This window comes from Poromitra crassiceps, assembly GCF_964638095.1.
Source record: "Poromitra crassiceps genome assembly, chromosome: 4".
Taxonomy (NCBI): Eukaryota; Metazoa; Chordata; class Actinopteri; order Beryciformes; family Melamphaidae; genus Poromitra; species Poromitra crassiceps.
In genome coordinates this window covers 6,249,934-6,262,433 of record NC_139626.1, presented here as the reverse complement: position 1 = coordinate 6,262,433, position 12,500 = coordinate 6,249,934, and the positions used below count along the sequence as shown (strand labels likewise).

The 12,500-nt window shown below is 42.0% G+C and overlaps 2 protein-coding genes across 2 annotated transcripts in view; both read right to left on the bottom strand.

Moving 5' to 3' along the window:
* LOC310775458 (kelch domain-containing protein 1-like) overlaps positions 1-8,129 on the bottom strand; it is a 9,142-nt gene extending 1,013 nt beyond the window's left edge. The window contains exons 1-12 of the mRNA XM_083635608.1: positions 8,012-8,129; positions 7,257-7,333; positions 6,327-6,447; positions 5,033-5,145; positions 4,164-4,254; positions 3,819-3,917; positions 3,581-3,655; positions 2,656-2,714; positions 2,415-2,527; positions 2,024-2,096; positions 1,419-1,509; positions 436-518 (exon numbers count right to left, since the gene is read on the bottom strand). Coding sequence (XP_083491734.1) covers positions 436-518; positions 1,419-1,509; positions 2,024-2,096; positions 2,415-2,527; positions 2,656-2,714; positions 3,581-3,655; positions 3,819-3,917; positions 4,164-4,254; positions 5,033-5,145; positions 6,327-6,447; positions 7,257-7,333; positions 8,012-8,128 — 1,112 coding nt within the window. The 5' untranslated portion in view covers position 8,129. The remainder of the gene's footprint in view (positions 1-435; positions 519-1,418; positions 1,510-2,023; positions 2,097-2,414; positions 2,528-2,655; positions 2,715-3,580; positions 3,656-3,818; positions 3,918-4,163; positions 4,255-5,032; positions 5,146-6,326; positions 6,448-7,256; positions 7,334-8,011) is intronic.
* Positions 8,130-9,148: 1,019 nt separating this feature from the next.
* The window catches only part of plekhm1 (pleckstrin homology domain containing, family M (with RUN domain) member 1), a 20,839-nt gene continuing 17,487 nt past the window's right edge, over positions 9,149-12,500 (bottom strand). The window contains exons 11-12 of the mRNA XM_083635611.1: positions 12,272-12,429; positions 9,149-11,275 (exon numbers count right to left, since the gene is read on the bottom strand). Of these exons, the coding sequence (XP_083491737.1) occupies positions 11,167-11,275; positions 12,272-12,429 (267 nt within the window). The 3' untranslated portion in view covers positions 9,149-11,166. The remainder of the gene's footprint in view (positions 11,276-12,271; positions 12,430-12,500) is intronic.

Sequence of the window (12,500 nt, the reverse complement as noted above, 5' to 3'; positions counted from 1 at the left end):
AAGTGACAACACAAGTTACAACTGCCACACTGTTACAACACAGGGAATCTAAAACGGGAGTGATTGGCTAAATTTAGAACGCCTAATACTTCTATTTTGGGCCACAGATATGGCTGTGGGGCTTGTTAATACAGTGGATCACACACAGTGTTTCAGCTGCGGTGCCTGGGGAGGGGGGGGTCGTTTGGGGGGTCCAAGTGGTTTCAAGTTGAGGTTGTGGTGCTAAAATGTTTTAGTTAATCATAAAATCACTACCTCTAAATTTTAAACATTTGGATCATAGTATGATAGTAAGACTAAATTATAATGTTGGTTTGAATTTCACATATTCTCTAGCAGTGTTGGTCATTTCCATCCTGTGGCAGTGGTGATGCACCACTGCCACATGGATACAGAATCCGATCAGAAATCAACCTGGCCAGCTCGTCTTCTTACCTGGAGAGGGAGTATGGCTGGGTCTGGAAGATCAACACATCTTTGCAGTGATGCTGCCGTGCCGGGGACCTGAGAACAGCCACCTGACATCCAGAGAATTGACATTTATGTGAGAACGGTTAGATGGAGTGATGCGTCATTGTAGATTTGCAACCCCAGTGGAAAACCATCACAATGTCAATTTGAGTGGCGTTTTTCCGACTTTTTCCATGGTTATGTAGGTGACTGTGTGAATTTCATGACCCTTGATGTATAATTTAACAAATACACAAATGCCGTGATTCTTTTCATATTACAGTATAACTTGGTTTGTGGTCTGACAACACAACAGCAATGTGGGGGATGATTTTTTTTGTATGATCCCATGTATAAATTATTTGACTCTTGACAATCTAGGCAAATTTCCCCATTTTCATTTCAATAAGTACAACCTACACAATCTCACCAGACGGTGTTTGACCCTTAAGACTCAAAAAAATACGTTATACAGTCTGAAATATGTTGAGTCCATGTGTGAAATCTGTAGATTATGAGTGGACCCAAGTCTTGAGCCCTTAAAACCACATGAGCTTTCTTTGTGCAACAATTTCACTTAATCAGTGGATTATAATTGGTTCACTCTGCAAGTTACATTGGTGAAGAGGATTGTATGAATGAAAAAAAAAATAGGATGTTTTGACTGCATACAGTAAGCAATGTTTTGTTGATGTCTGCAAAATAAGTGTCAAAATCCTATTATTTGGAGTAAAAGAGCTTCTTACGTTACGCAATATGGTGTCATCACCAATACCTTAGTGTGGACCTAAAAATAAAGCTTTCAAATACTGAAAGCAACTTTGCCTTTGATGTAAAGGGAAAATCAACCCTAAAATCTTAAAGATACAATTATTTGAAAATGTGCCCAAAGAAATGTTGAACCAAAATTGGAAAAAAAAATACAAAATGACCCAATTTTCCCGAATAGGGCTTTTCTCGTCACATACCGAGTCCACAAGGACGGGGTAGTTGCTGCTTCCGCCGAACACGACCACATCGTTGTCCTTGCCCTGGCCTTGACACGCTGTATGCAACAACCTGGGGAAGGAGAAATCACATGTTGATTGACACAACTGATAACTCAAGTGAGTATTGCTCAATTCAAATATGTAAACTCTTCATCGGGGGAAGAGGTGCAGCACTGGCACCTCAGCAGAAACCTGTTGAATGTGTTTTCCCTTGAATGCAACGCCTTTAAATCACTAGCATCCATTTCTTTAAGAGCCTTCATTCACAGAGATTCTAGGAGGACCTCCCCCCCTCCCTCTTTTTTATGACCCCCCCCCCCCCCCCCCCCGCCCCCCCAGCACACTCACGACACAAACGTTTCAAAATAAAAGCCAATTTAGGTCACCTCGTTTTTAGCTTCAACAAGTAAAATGGTGTGGTTTGTCTATTGTCTTTAGACGTCCCGGGGCAGGCAGGCAGAACCATCACGAGGGCTGCATCTGGCCCCCGGGCCGCATAATGCCCAGGTCTGCCCTAAATTATGAAATTATGAAAAATCCTACTAAGTTAAAAGTGTTTGTCCTAAAGGTGGCTGGCAGAATACCTGGGCTTGTCACTGTGTGGGTGTGTCCTCTCTGTCCACTGTCCAGTCAGCGTGTCAAACTGCCAGGCATCACCTAAGGGGAAAGGTTTGATGATGAGAGATGCTTTCAACTCAACAGCAGCCTTCCTTTCGGTGCTATCGGGAAACTAGAGCAGTCTACGAGAGGGAAGGACATCCTTTGTTATCAGCGTTGCGTTAAAGATGTCCTTCAACCTTGTGCACATTTCGCCGAGGCCGATGGAGAATCATGACCATTAACGAAATCATGCAGATAAAATGTGACGTTTCAACATAGGCAAAGGGCTTACTCGTGCAGCGCGGAGACTTCGGTTCATACGCGTACACAGTTTGGGAATCGACAAGTTTACTCCGTGGCTTACTGTAGACTTACTCAGAGGACTCCCGTCTGTCCCTAGACCTCCGAACAGGAACAGCGTGTGCTCTGATGTGGGGGTCAAGGTGTGCATGGAGCGCCCCAGGGGTACGCAGGAAGGAGGCAGGTCACTGGTGGTGTGGAGAGGAACACAGAGAGGAACACAGGCGCAGATGCAGTTTTGTACAAAGATATGCTCATAAATCAAAAGCAAGAAGTAAAGCCAATGCTATTGGTGTGAAAGTGAAGGCAGTTTTACAAATGAGTCCAGGTCCAGGTTTCCAGATCCAAGCAGAACAGGTCCAACTCGGTGGTTTCCTGGAAACAATCAAGTGTGTGTATTAGTAAAAGTAAGCCTTTTTTTTTTTTAGAGTTAGGAAATTCTAACCTCTCCAAGCAATCACTATAAAACTGTCCATAAAAACCATAAAATGTATCATAGTAAAAAATTACATTCTATGGCAGAGAGAGGGGGAAATATTTACTTTTGTTCACTATAAGTGTATAGATCGGTATAGATAAGTGGTTCCCAAGCTTAGGGTTGTGACCCTAAGTGGGGTCACCTGGAATTCAAATAGGGTCGCCTGAATTTTTTTTATTTTTACCGTATTTTACACCACACACAATTTAAAACTAGTGAAGATGATTAGGGTCAGTTGTGATTTTTTTTTAGTTTTCGAGTTTAAAGTGAAAGCAATAATCTCAAAGGTTTCAGTTTTGTTTTCTTGGGTGACACCTATGGTGATGAGTGGTAATTGCATGTGAGATCCAAACAGTGTCAATGGGCTCACTATCAGATAGATAGTGACTTTATTTATTTTAGATGAAAATGTTTGAGATTATAACTTTAAATCAGGATTCTGAAAATAAAGTCAGAATTTTTAGATTAAGTCAAAATTCTCAGATTAAAGTCAGAATTCTGAGGGGGAAAAGAAGCATACCGTCACATGTGACATCACCGACGATGTCACTGATGATATTTATCGAAGGTGCACCGGAATTTGAATGTCTAGGGTCCCTAGATTTTTGTGACGTCAAAATCGGGTCACAAGCCAAAAAAGGTTGGGAACCCCTGGTATCGATGCCGTTTTCCCATTCCTATGGTCAGAGACATGGTGGTGTAGCCAAACGCTCAGCAATGTCAGGCCAACTCACCACCTAACCCTAACCCTAACCCAACTCACCACGCCACCTGAGATGAAGCCTTTGTTCCCCAGGAGAGCACTGGCATGGCAGCCTCTGGGCGCTGGGGCATGACCCTGAGCAAAACAAAGAGGAACATTGATGCCCTTCCAAATCCAAACCCCCATTTTAAACACAGGACATCAAAGGACAAGAGTCTGACAAACAGATTACAATGTTTTTTGCTCTCCATTGTCTTTGTTTTTCTCCTTGGCAAAAAAAAGTAATTATGTGACTCACCTGAGTTTCTGGCACACTCCATGTTGCGGTGTGCGTGTCAAAAACATTGACTTCATTGTTCCAGCCCCAGCACCTAAATAACGTGTTCCCAATCATCGTCTAAAAAGGGTGAGGATGTGTGAGAGGTTTGCCAAAACAAAGTATACGCCAACATCATATCCTAGAGTACAATATAATGACCAATCTTCATAATTATGTCAAAGTAGTACCATTATCAAAGTATTTCCAGAAGCATGCATATGCCAGATAACACCAAAACTACCACGGAGTAAAACAATTGACAGTCTATCGGTTGATTTGGCTCCAAGATATACATGAGTTGTGTTGTGGTATTACAGTATTTACCCAGGACGTTTCTTCCACGACGAAGCTAGACGATGACGTGTTGCGTACCTCCCCTATGGTCTTGCAGCCATACCCTCCAAAATAGATGAGCCTGCGCCAAAGAAACGAGGATACGTTATGTCTCCTTCACCGTGTCACACAACACTACACAAAACTTAGAGATCATGATGTGAAATCCACTGTCAAATGAGTCCTGATTCAGTGCAATGTGGAAATCTGTAAGATCAAAAGAGTTTTTTTTTTCAATGCTGCAGACGGGGAAATCACTCAAACACCCTCAACTAGTTTATTGGGTCAAGGCTAAAAAAAGATGAAATTCTGAAAGATCTCCTGTTCATCTGTTGAGGTGCAATGTTCGTTAGCATGAGCATGTTAACCCATTGATACCTGATGCAGCATTTGCATGTATATCCCTCATTTGTGTGTGTATCCCTTTAAGACCACGAACCGCGTGACGCGGTTCGCGGTCTTAAAGGGATACACACACACAAATGCTGCATAAGGTATCAATGGGTTAAGCAAAATTACCAATTCCTCTAGTACGGGGGTGAAAAGCCTGTTCTGGCTGGAGCTCATCGTTAGCTATGGATGAGGGGGGTGACAGCGACACACAGACAGGCAGGAAGAAACTGTACTTAGACGTATTCCACTTATTTTGCTCCTATTGCATTTAATACTGTGTATTCCATGCTATGTTGTGTTCTTATTCTTATTCTTCTATTCTGCTTATTTTTATCCATTTACTACTGTTTATTTTATGCTATGTGTGTTATGTGAGCGAGCTACTGTAACTTGTCCCAATTTCCCCCCGGGGATCATTAAAGTCTTTCTGATTCTGATTCTGAAAGGGAGAAAGACAGACAGCTGACCTGTCTCTGTGCACCCAGCAGGAGTGTTTGTCTCGTGGCGAGGGCGTGGTTCCTCTGGCGTCGCTCACTCTCTTCCAGGTGTAGCACGGCTCTGTGAGGTCAACGCTGAACAGCTGCCAACAGGAAGCGGAAATAAAACAGTTGATACAACTCATACAACCAAACCAAGGGGCATTATTAGCAGAGTAGAACATGGCCGTCCATTATTGTTGGGGAATCACTAAGGCCAATATTTGACTGGGACAAAAGCACAATTCCAGACTTTCCTTAAAGGAACATATAGTGAAGTTAAAGGAACACTCCGCCCATTTTCAACCAGCTTTGTATCATTAGAACATCAGTAGTATATCAGAAAACTGTAAACTGTTTTGAAGTCTTGTCATTTAATTTGACAGTTATTGAGTGTTAAAGTGTGGACCAGTGACATCACTGGTCCACACTAACTCAAATTAATAACTCTCATTAACTCAAATCAACTCTCAATAACTGTCAAACTAGATGAATGATGAATAGTTTGACAGTTATTGAGAGTTGATTTGAGTTAATGAGTTATTCATTTGAGTTAGTGTGGACCAGTGATGTCACTGGTCCACACTTTAACACTCAATAACTGTCAAATTAATTGACAGACTTCAAAACCGTTTACAGTTTTCTGATATACTACTGATGTTCTAATGATACAAAGCTGGTTGAAAATGGGCGGAGTGTTCCTTTAAAGCACAGGCAGAAAAGTTAAAATGTTTCCTGCATGTAAAGAATGCATGTAAAAAAAAAAAAGAAAAGCAGCTGTAACCCCACTCAATTTCAGTTTTCAGAAATTCATTGACGTTCGCTCTATGAAATATTATATTATTAATATATATTATATTATATTATATTAAATAGTGACAACATATTCACAACTAGCTCTGCTTGTGCTTCTGCATGCCCTTTCATTCCTGAGGTGAACACTGATGTGTGGACTTGTTAACGTTTGAGAAGGAATTATAATGACACACAGCAAATTATAAAAGGAATCTCATTTCCATTTTTGCACAGACATTCCATTGCCAACTCAGCTCTCTCATACGCCGGCATGTTGCCGTTCTTCTCTGTCTCCACCTTGCCTACCAATCTCAAGTTACAGAAAGTTCTGCGTGACACAAGATAGCTTTCATATCAATATGCGGCCATGAAAAACTAAACTAAATACTAAACAAACATGTTTGGCAACATTCTCATCAGCGCTTAGTGATTGCCAAGAGCAGAGTCAGGGACAGCTGGTTTTACCAGCAGCCTGGGGGGCAAAACTCACATCGTTGCTGTAATGTCCAACGGAGTCGCATCCCGCAAAGATGTAGAGCGTATTGTTGACATAGGAGCCACAGAAGCCCGATGGCTGTGAGGGCAGATCCCCGGTAATCTCCCTCCGCTCCCTGACAGACACAGACACAGACACACACACACACACACACAGAGAACAAGTTGTATCCATGTTTTTTCTCCCATTTTCTCCCAGTTGTACTTGGCCAATTTCCCCCCGCTGCCCCGGTCACTGCTCCACCCTCTGCCGATCTGGGGAGAGCCGTAGACTAGCACCATGCTTCCTCCGACACATGCGCAGTTGCCAGCCGCTTCTTTTCACCCGACAGCGGGGAGCTTCACCAGTAGCACGTGGGAGGATCACGCTATTCCCACTAGTTCGCTTCCCCACCCCGAACAGGTTGCCCCGACCGACCAGAGGAGGCGCTAGTGCAGCAACCAGGACACACACCCCTAATCCGGCTTCCCATCCGCAGGCACAGCCAGGTCGTGCCTGTATGGACGCCCCGACCAAGCCAGAGGTAACACCCCCGTGTTACCGTGAACCTGCAACCCTCATGTTGGTAGGCAGGGAATCACGCTACACTACCCGGACGCCCTAGTTGTACCATTATGTTCCAAGTAAAATTCAGTGATGGTGGGGGCTGGCTTTAGTAAGATCTGGGGGGGGGGGATTTAGAATGTTTGTCAAGTTTAGAATGTTTGTCAATATTGTCGTCAAGTTAAAACCGTCTATTTGGTCTCCAATTCCATACCGATTCCTCTGAACGCCTATTCTTTGGTCTTCACGAAGTCTATTTTTGACACCACTGGTATGCTAGAGGGAGTTACAGTATCCTCTTTGTATCCATGTAAACAGGCTGTTCTGCCACAGATTAGATGTCAAGCCGACACAGTACGTGTCTCAGCCGATATATCTTACCAAGCCCCACTGTCCAAATCACACAGCCATATCTCATCGCTGGGCAACACCACCTCAAAGTCATCTCCAGCGACAACCTGTCAGGAGACAAAGACAAAAGCCTACAAGTTATACTCATTCATCAACTTTCTACACCTGCTTTCTGGAGCAGCAACAGTGCCGAGAGGCATTTTGTGTGGCGTTTTGTGGTTACAAACTTTTCATTTGGTGGTAAAACATCAAAACAAAATGAGCCTACAAGTAATGTGGTAAAAGGGTGTCTCTTGATGACATCAAAGTCTGGCTGTAGTCCTCCTGACCTGGTTATGCAGTGTTGTTCAGAACAACACTGTATGTTCATATACATTTATCCCCCCCCCCCCCCCGATCCCAGGCAGAATGTAAATTATGTCGAGACAATTCTGGGCTCATGCTTACACTTGTTCCTTGGCAATTAAAGCTTCAAAATGGCAGCTCCTTGAGGCTTAACAGCTGGTGCACCATTGTTCCCTATGAACATTTATGCAGTTAAACCCAATGTAAATCTTTAAAAAAAAAAGCAGAACTATAATCAATGTTCAATTTTAGAATGACACTTACAAACCACAGCCAAAATCGAATGCTTCTAATTCTCATTAGAATAAAAGGTATGTCGCGACATGCATGTCTTACCCATTAGACTGTAACGTTGTAAAAAAAAAAATGTTTTGGGGTCTAACCTGTAACGTTCTAAAAAAAATAGGTCTTACCTGTAACGTTCTAAAAATAGGTCTTACCTGGCAACCGCCCCAAACATAGAGGGTGTTGTCGTCTATGAACGCGGTGTGGTTGCTTCTCTGCAGCCCGCTCATCGCGCCGCGGCTCTCAGCAGCATGAACAGGACTGGACAGCATGATCACCAAACTCAAAGTGTTTACTTGAAGCACTACAGCGGAATGCTAACAGGATGCTGCCTCTGAGTCTGAGTCTGCTCTGCCCTGGCTGAAGAAGGAGAAGCTGGACCTGGAACGTGTTTTTCAGGCTTTGGAGCCCCAGGGGAGTCAGGACTGATTTGCGTTTGTACTCCTCCCAGTATAGCGTTCAGCCTGTTGTGCAAGTAACTTGAGTTCAGGTCACAGGAGGCTAGTAACCATCATGACACACCGTGCACAGGCAGGGATGGTTATGGTTGTGTGTGTGTGTTGGGGGTGGGGGTGGGGAGGGGGCGCTTAATTGACCCACCTGTGGAGTTTGAGGGGGGAGTGGCGTTAATCAACCTTTGGGGGCTGGCTAATTAATGAATTAAATTAAAATACAGTAGGGACATGTTTGATTGTGACATGGGCATGGCATTCATAGTTTTCGTCATTCAATCCCAATTTTGTATTTACTACTGTGACTATATGAGTTAATTTAATGATCACACTATTTTGGCCTACATTTGGTACAAAGTGTGTGAGGTAGGCCTACATGACCTGCAATCAACAGATGGCAGTGGTGTATTGATAGTATTCCTATGATGTCACAAGCATTTTCCTGTTGTCATTTGATTGTAATCACCCACTAATTGATTACAATCACCTGTTATTTTCCTACCAAGATGGCCATGTGGTGATGTAACAGAACTCTTATCAATTGGCAACTTGTAAGAGGGGGGTACTTTGACAGTATCCTGAATGTTTCTGAGCTAGAGTGTAAATTTGTAAATCCGTAAACTGCAAACATGTTAAACTGAAAATGTGTCATTAGCCAACATAATGATAATTATTTCAAGCCATTCAAGGCAGTATTACCAAAGTGTGACCTATGCTGCAAGACAATTGTCTCATTGAGAGAGATCATAAAGTGACATGGACAGTAAATTTCACTTTGCTGTCTTGTGCAATAATGCTCACAATTTATTCAACATTTCCTCCTTACCACATGGTGGCGCAGTTTAACCATGTATTGTTGTCCATTTGACCACATCTTAAATCTTAAAAAGGCATACTTGCTACAGTTGCAACAGGATAGTTTATATTTCAAATCGACAAAAAATGCAACCTGATGGTTCATAACGCAAATCTGCAGGAAATTATCTTGTCTAAAAATGCCTAGAGCAAAGGGGACTAATAAAATAACATTGGCATTTATTCATTTATTTAATCATCACTACTGTATGGGGTACATAATAAATGAGATGACGGACAAATAAAGACAAACCAGAATGTTTTGTTTTAGCGTTGGGCAATAGCTGGCAATTTGCCAAGTGATATGTTTTGAATATATCAAAATGCGGCACAATCCACTTTTGAAAAGTAAAGCTTAGCTTTCTATGATTACACTTAGATATTTCTCTGTATCTGAGATCATATTAGCCTGGGTAAACCCATCCCCCACATGACCTGCTCTCAGACCTGTTCTCAGCCACTATGTAGAACTGAGAGAGCAGGTCACGTGGGGGCTGGGTTTACCTAGGCTAAGATCATATTACCATTTAACTCAATGCAGCACTATGCAAATATTCTATAGATGAAAAGGAATTGAGAAGAATGTATAGGGACAGTATTTGGCAGCGAAACAAGTTTTTGTTTTAGGGGTAGGACCTGCCTGTCATCTCTATATGAAATTAATTTCACGTGCTAGAGGACTTTGCAAGTAAATTCTAGCTGAAGTATCCCTTTAACAGTCATACCTAAGTGCAAATGTGCAAAACAGAGAATACAAATGTTATGAATTCAGAAACATTGAGAAATTCAGCCATTTCTGGAAGTACTCAATCCATCTCCCTAGATTATATATATATATATATATATATATATATATATATATATATATATGCACATTTATGATTTATGCATATGAGCCACTTAATCAATCATCATCAACACAAACCATTTTAAATCTCCCCTCTGAACATCTAGTGTAGCCTGGCTCCAGACCTTCGAAGCCACGTCCACTCCACAGTTGTTTATTTGGCTGAAGAGGAAATTCGTTTATGAGACAATTGACAATTCAGTCTGAATATCAGGCTACATCTAGGGCTGACATATACTGTAGCTCTGAATTCTAAAATAGACACATATTGCAAATTGGTGTGCTCAAAACTTTGTATGCTAAGACAATGAGAAACATTCCACGTCATCTTGGTAACTGGTTTTTACATACACACAAATCAAAAGTTCCAGTCTTACACATAGCATCCAAACACTCAACCACAATATCAGCCTATGCTTATGGCAATTAGAGAGAAGGAAGAAAAAAAAACAGCCATGGAGTCTAAAAATTCCTTGCAATGCTTTTTGGCACTATATTAGTGACATAGCAAAGAAAAATAGCTTAAAGAGCTTAAATAAAAAGAAGGCACAATCAAAATCTTTACATTGGAACATTTCAAATGCTCTTTCATTGTTTTGCATGTTGTGAAGATTACGTTTAAGCAAGTGACTAATGTATTTCTTTGTGCATCCAAGCAAAATGCAGAATCATATACTGCAGAGGATTTCTTGTAAACATGACGATCGTCTAAAAAGAAAAAGTCGCACTTGACACAATGTAAAAAACCCACAATGTGTTAAAAAAAAAGAAAGAAAATCCTGGCAGCAACCTTCACCATGATTCAATCCTTCATTCGATGCAGTGGATTGGTTGATTCAGAATTCAGAGGTATGAAAGTCAGTAACAGTTAGCTGCATTGTGTCAGCATCACGTCAATAATTAGTGCAACAGAGCCTAGTTACCGGAGCACTCTGGCTCCTACACTGTCCTTTTCAGTGCGTCGGGTTTTTCGCTCCGTTAGGGCAAGTCACACTTCATAATTGCACTTGAGGTTAGTTCATGTGAAAAGCTAGATTTGAGAGTTTTCCTCTGTTCATTTCTTTCCATCGGTGGGCTTCTAGTTTCCTGGAAAAGGTGCTCAGTACGATGAGAAGCCAGGTGAAAGCGCACGGCTCCGCTCCACAGGCTCCGCTCCTCAGTCTTGCAGATCCCTCTCCAGGTATTTCCTGATCCTCAGGCAGCGTGGACAGGCGGGCGAGTGGGACTTGCAGGCCAAGTGGAACACAGCCTTACAATCTTTACACCTGGGTCAGAGAGAGAATGGGTATTGATGGTATTCCGTTACATCAACACACGGCCATTTTGGTAGGAAAACAACAGGTGATTGGGATCAATTAACAGGTGATTGGGATCAATTAACAGGTGATTACAATCAAGTGACACTTACAGCCAATGGGCTGTGTGTATTGTACCATATTGGTAGGAAAAAGGCTTGTGACATCATCGGAATACTATGAAGAGTACGGCAGGAAGGAGTCGGGAAGACCTGGATGTTAGCACTTCTGGTGTAAAAGTCAATGGGATTTTTGAATGGGGATTTTGGTTAAAATGCTTGAAGTAAGGTCTGTGGTGAACAAAAGTTTGTGACACAGCGAACTTTGGGTTCAGCAAGATAATCTTCACAAATGAGGGCCACTTTTATGATTTTCAAAGAGTATACACAGTTTGTTTTAAACGCGATTTTCAGAAAATGTTTCAAAAGTCATAAAATCCCATTGACTTTTACACGTAGGAACCAGGAAGTGCAGGTTCATCTGGGTAAGCCTACACAAATACGTCATCCCTGCGGTACTCTATTTCTTTCAAGCGGAATAATTTGACAAGCTGAAACTGGTTGAGTACGGTACTGCATCAAGAACAACCATTTCACTTACCTTTTCTTTGCTGAACAAAAGCAACATTTCTGCACTAGAATTAACCCTTTTCTGTATGTTTGCTTCTCTAAACAGACTTGGGTCATGCACAATTGATGCAGAATTCCCATAAAGCAAAACACAAGTTCTTACTGTACTGTAATTAATATATATATATATATATATATATATATATATATATATATATATATATATATATATATATATATATATATATATATATATATATATATATATAATGGGGATGAATGAATGAATGAAAGAAAAAGGCAAGCAAAGGGGTGAGGGATCATGAGGAAAGGAGGAAGACTGTCAGGATTTGTGAGTCCAGTCTGAGACCGGTCCCGATGGCCCGGGTTAGCCTACCGGGTGGTGCTGTCAAACTGGAAGGGGAAGATGATGTCACTGGCGTGGCATATCTGGCAAATGAAGCCACGCTGAGTGCACAGGTCACAGTGGTGCACGTGGGTAGAGGCAAATTGCACCAATGTGTTCAGGAAGGCCTCGTATTGGCCTTCTGCTATCTGAAAACACACACACACACACACGCGCACACACACATATGCGCACACACACACAGGCAGGCAGGCACGCA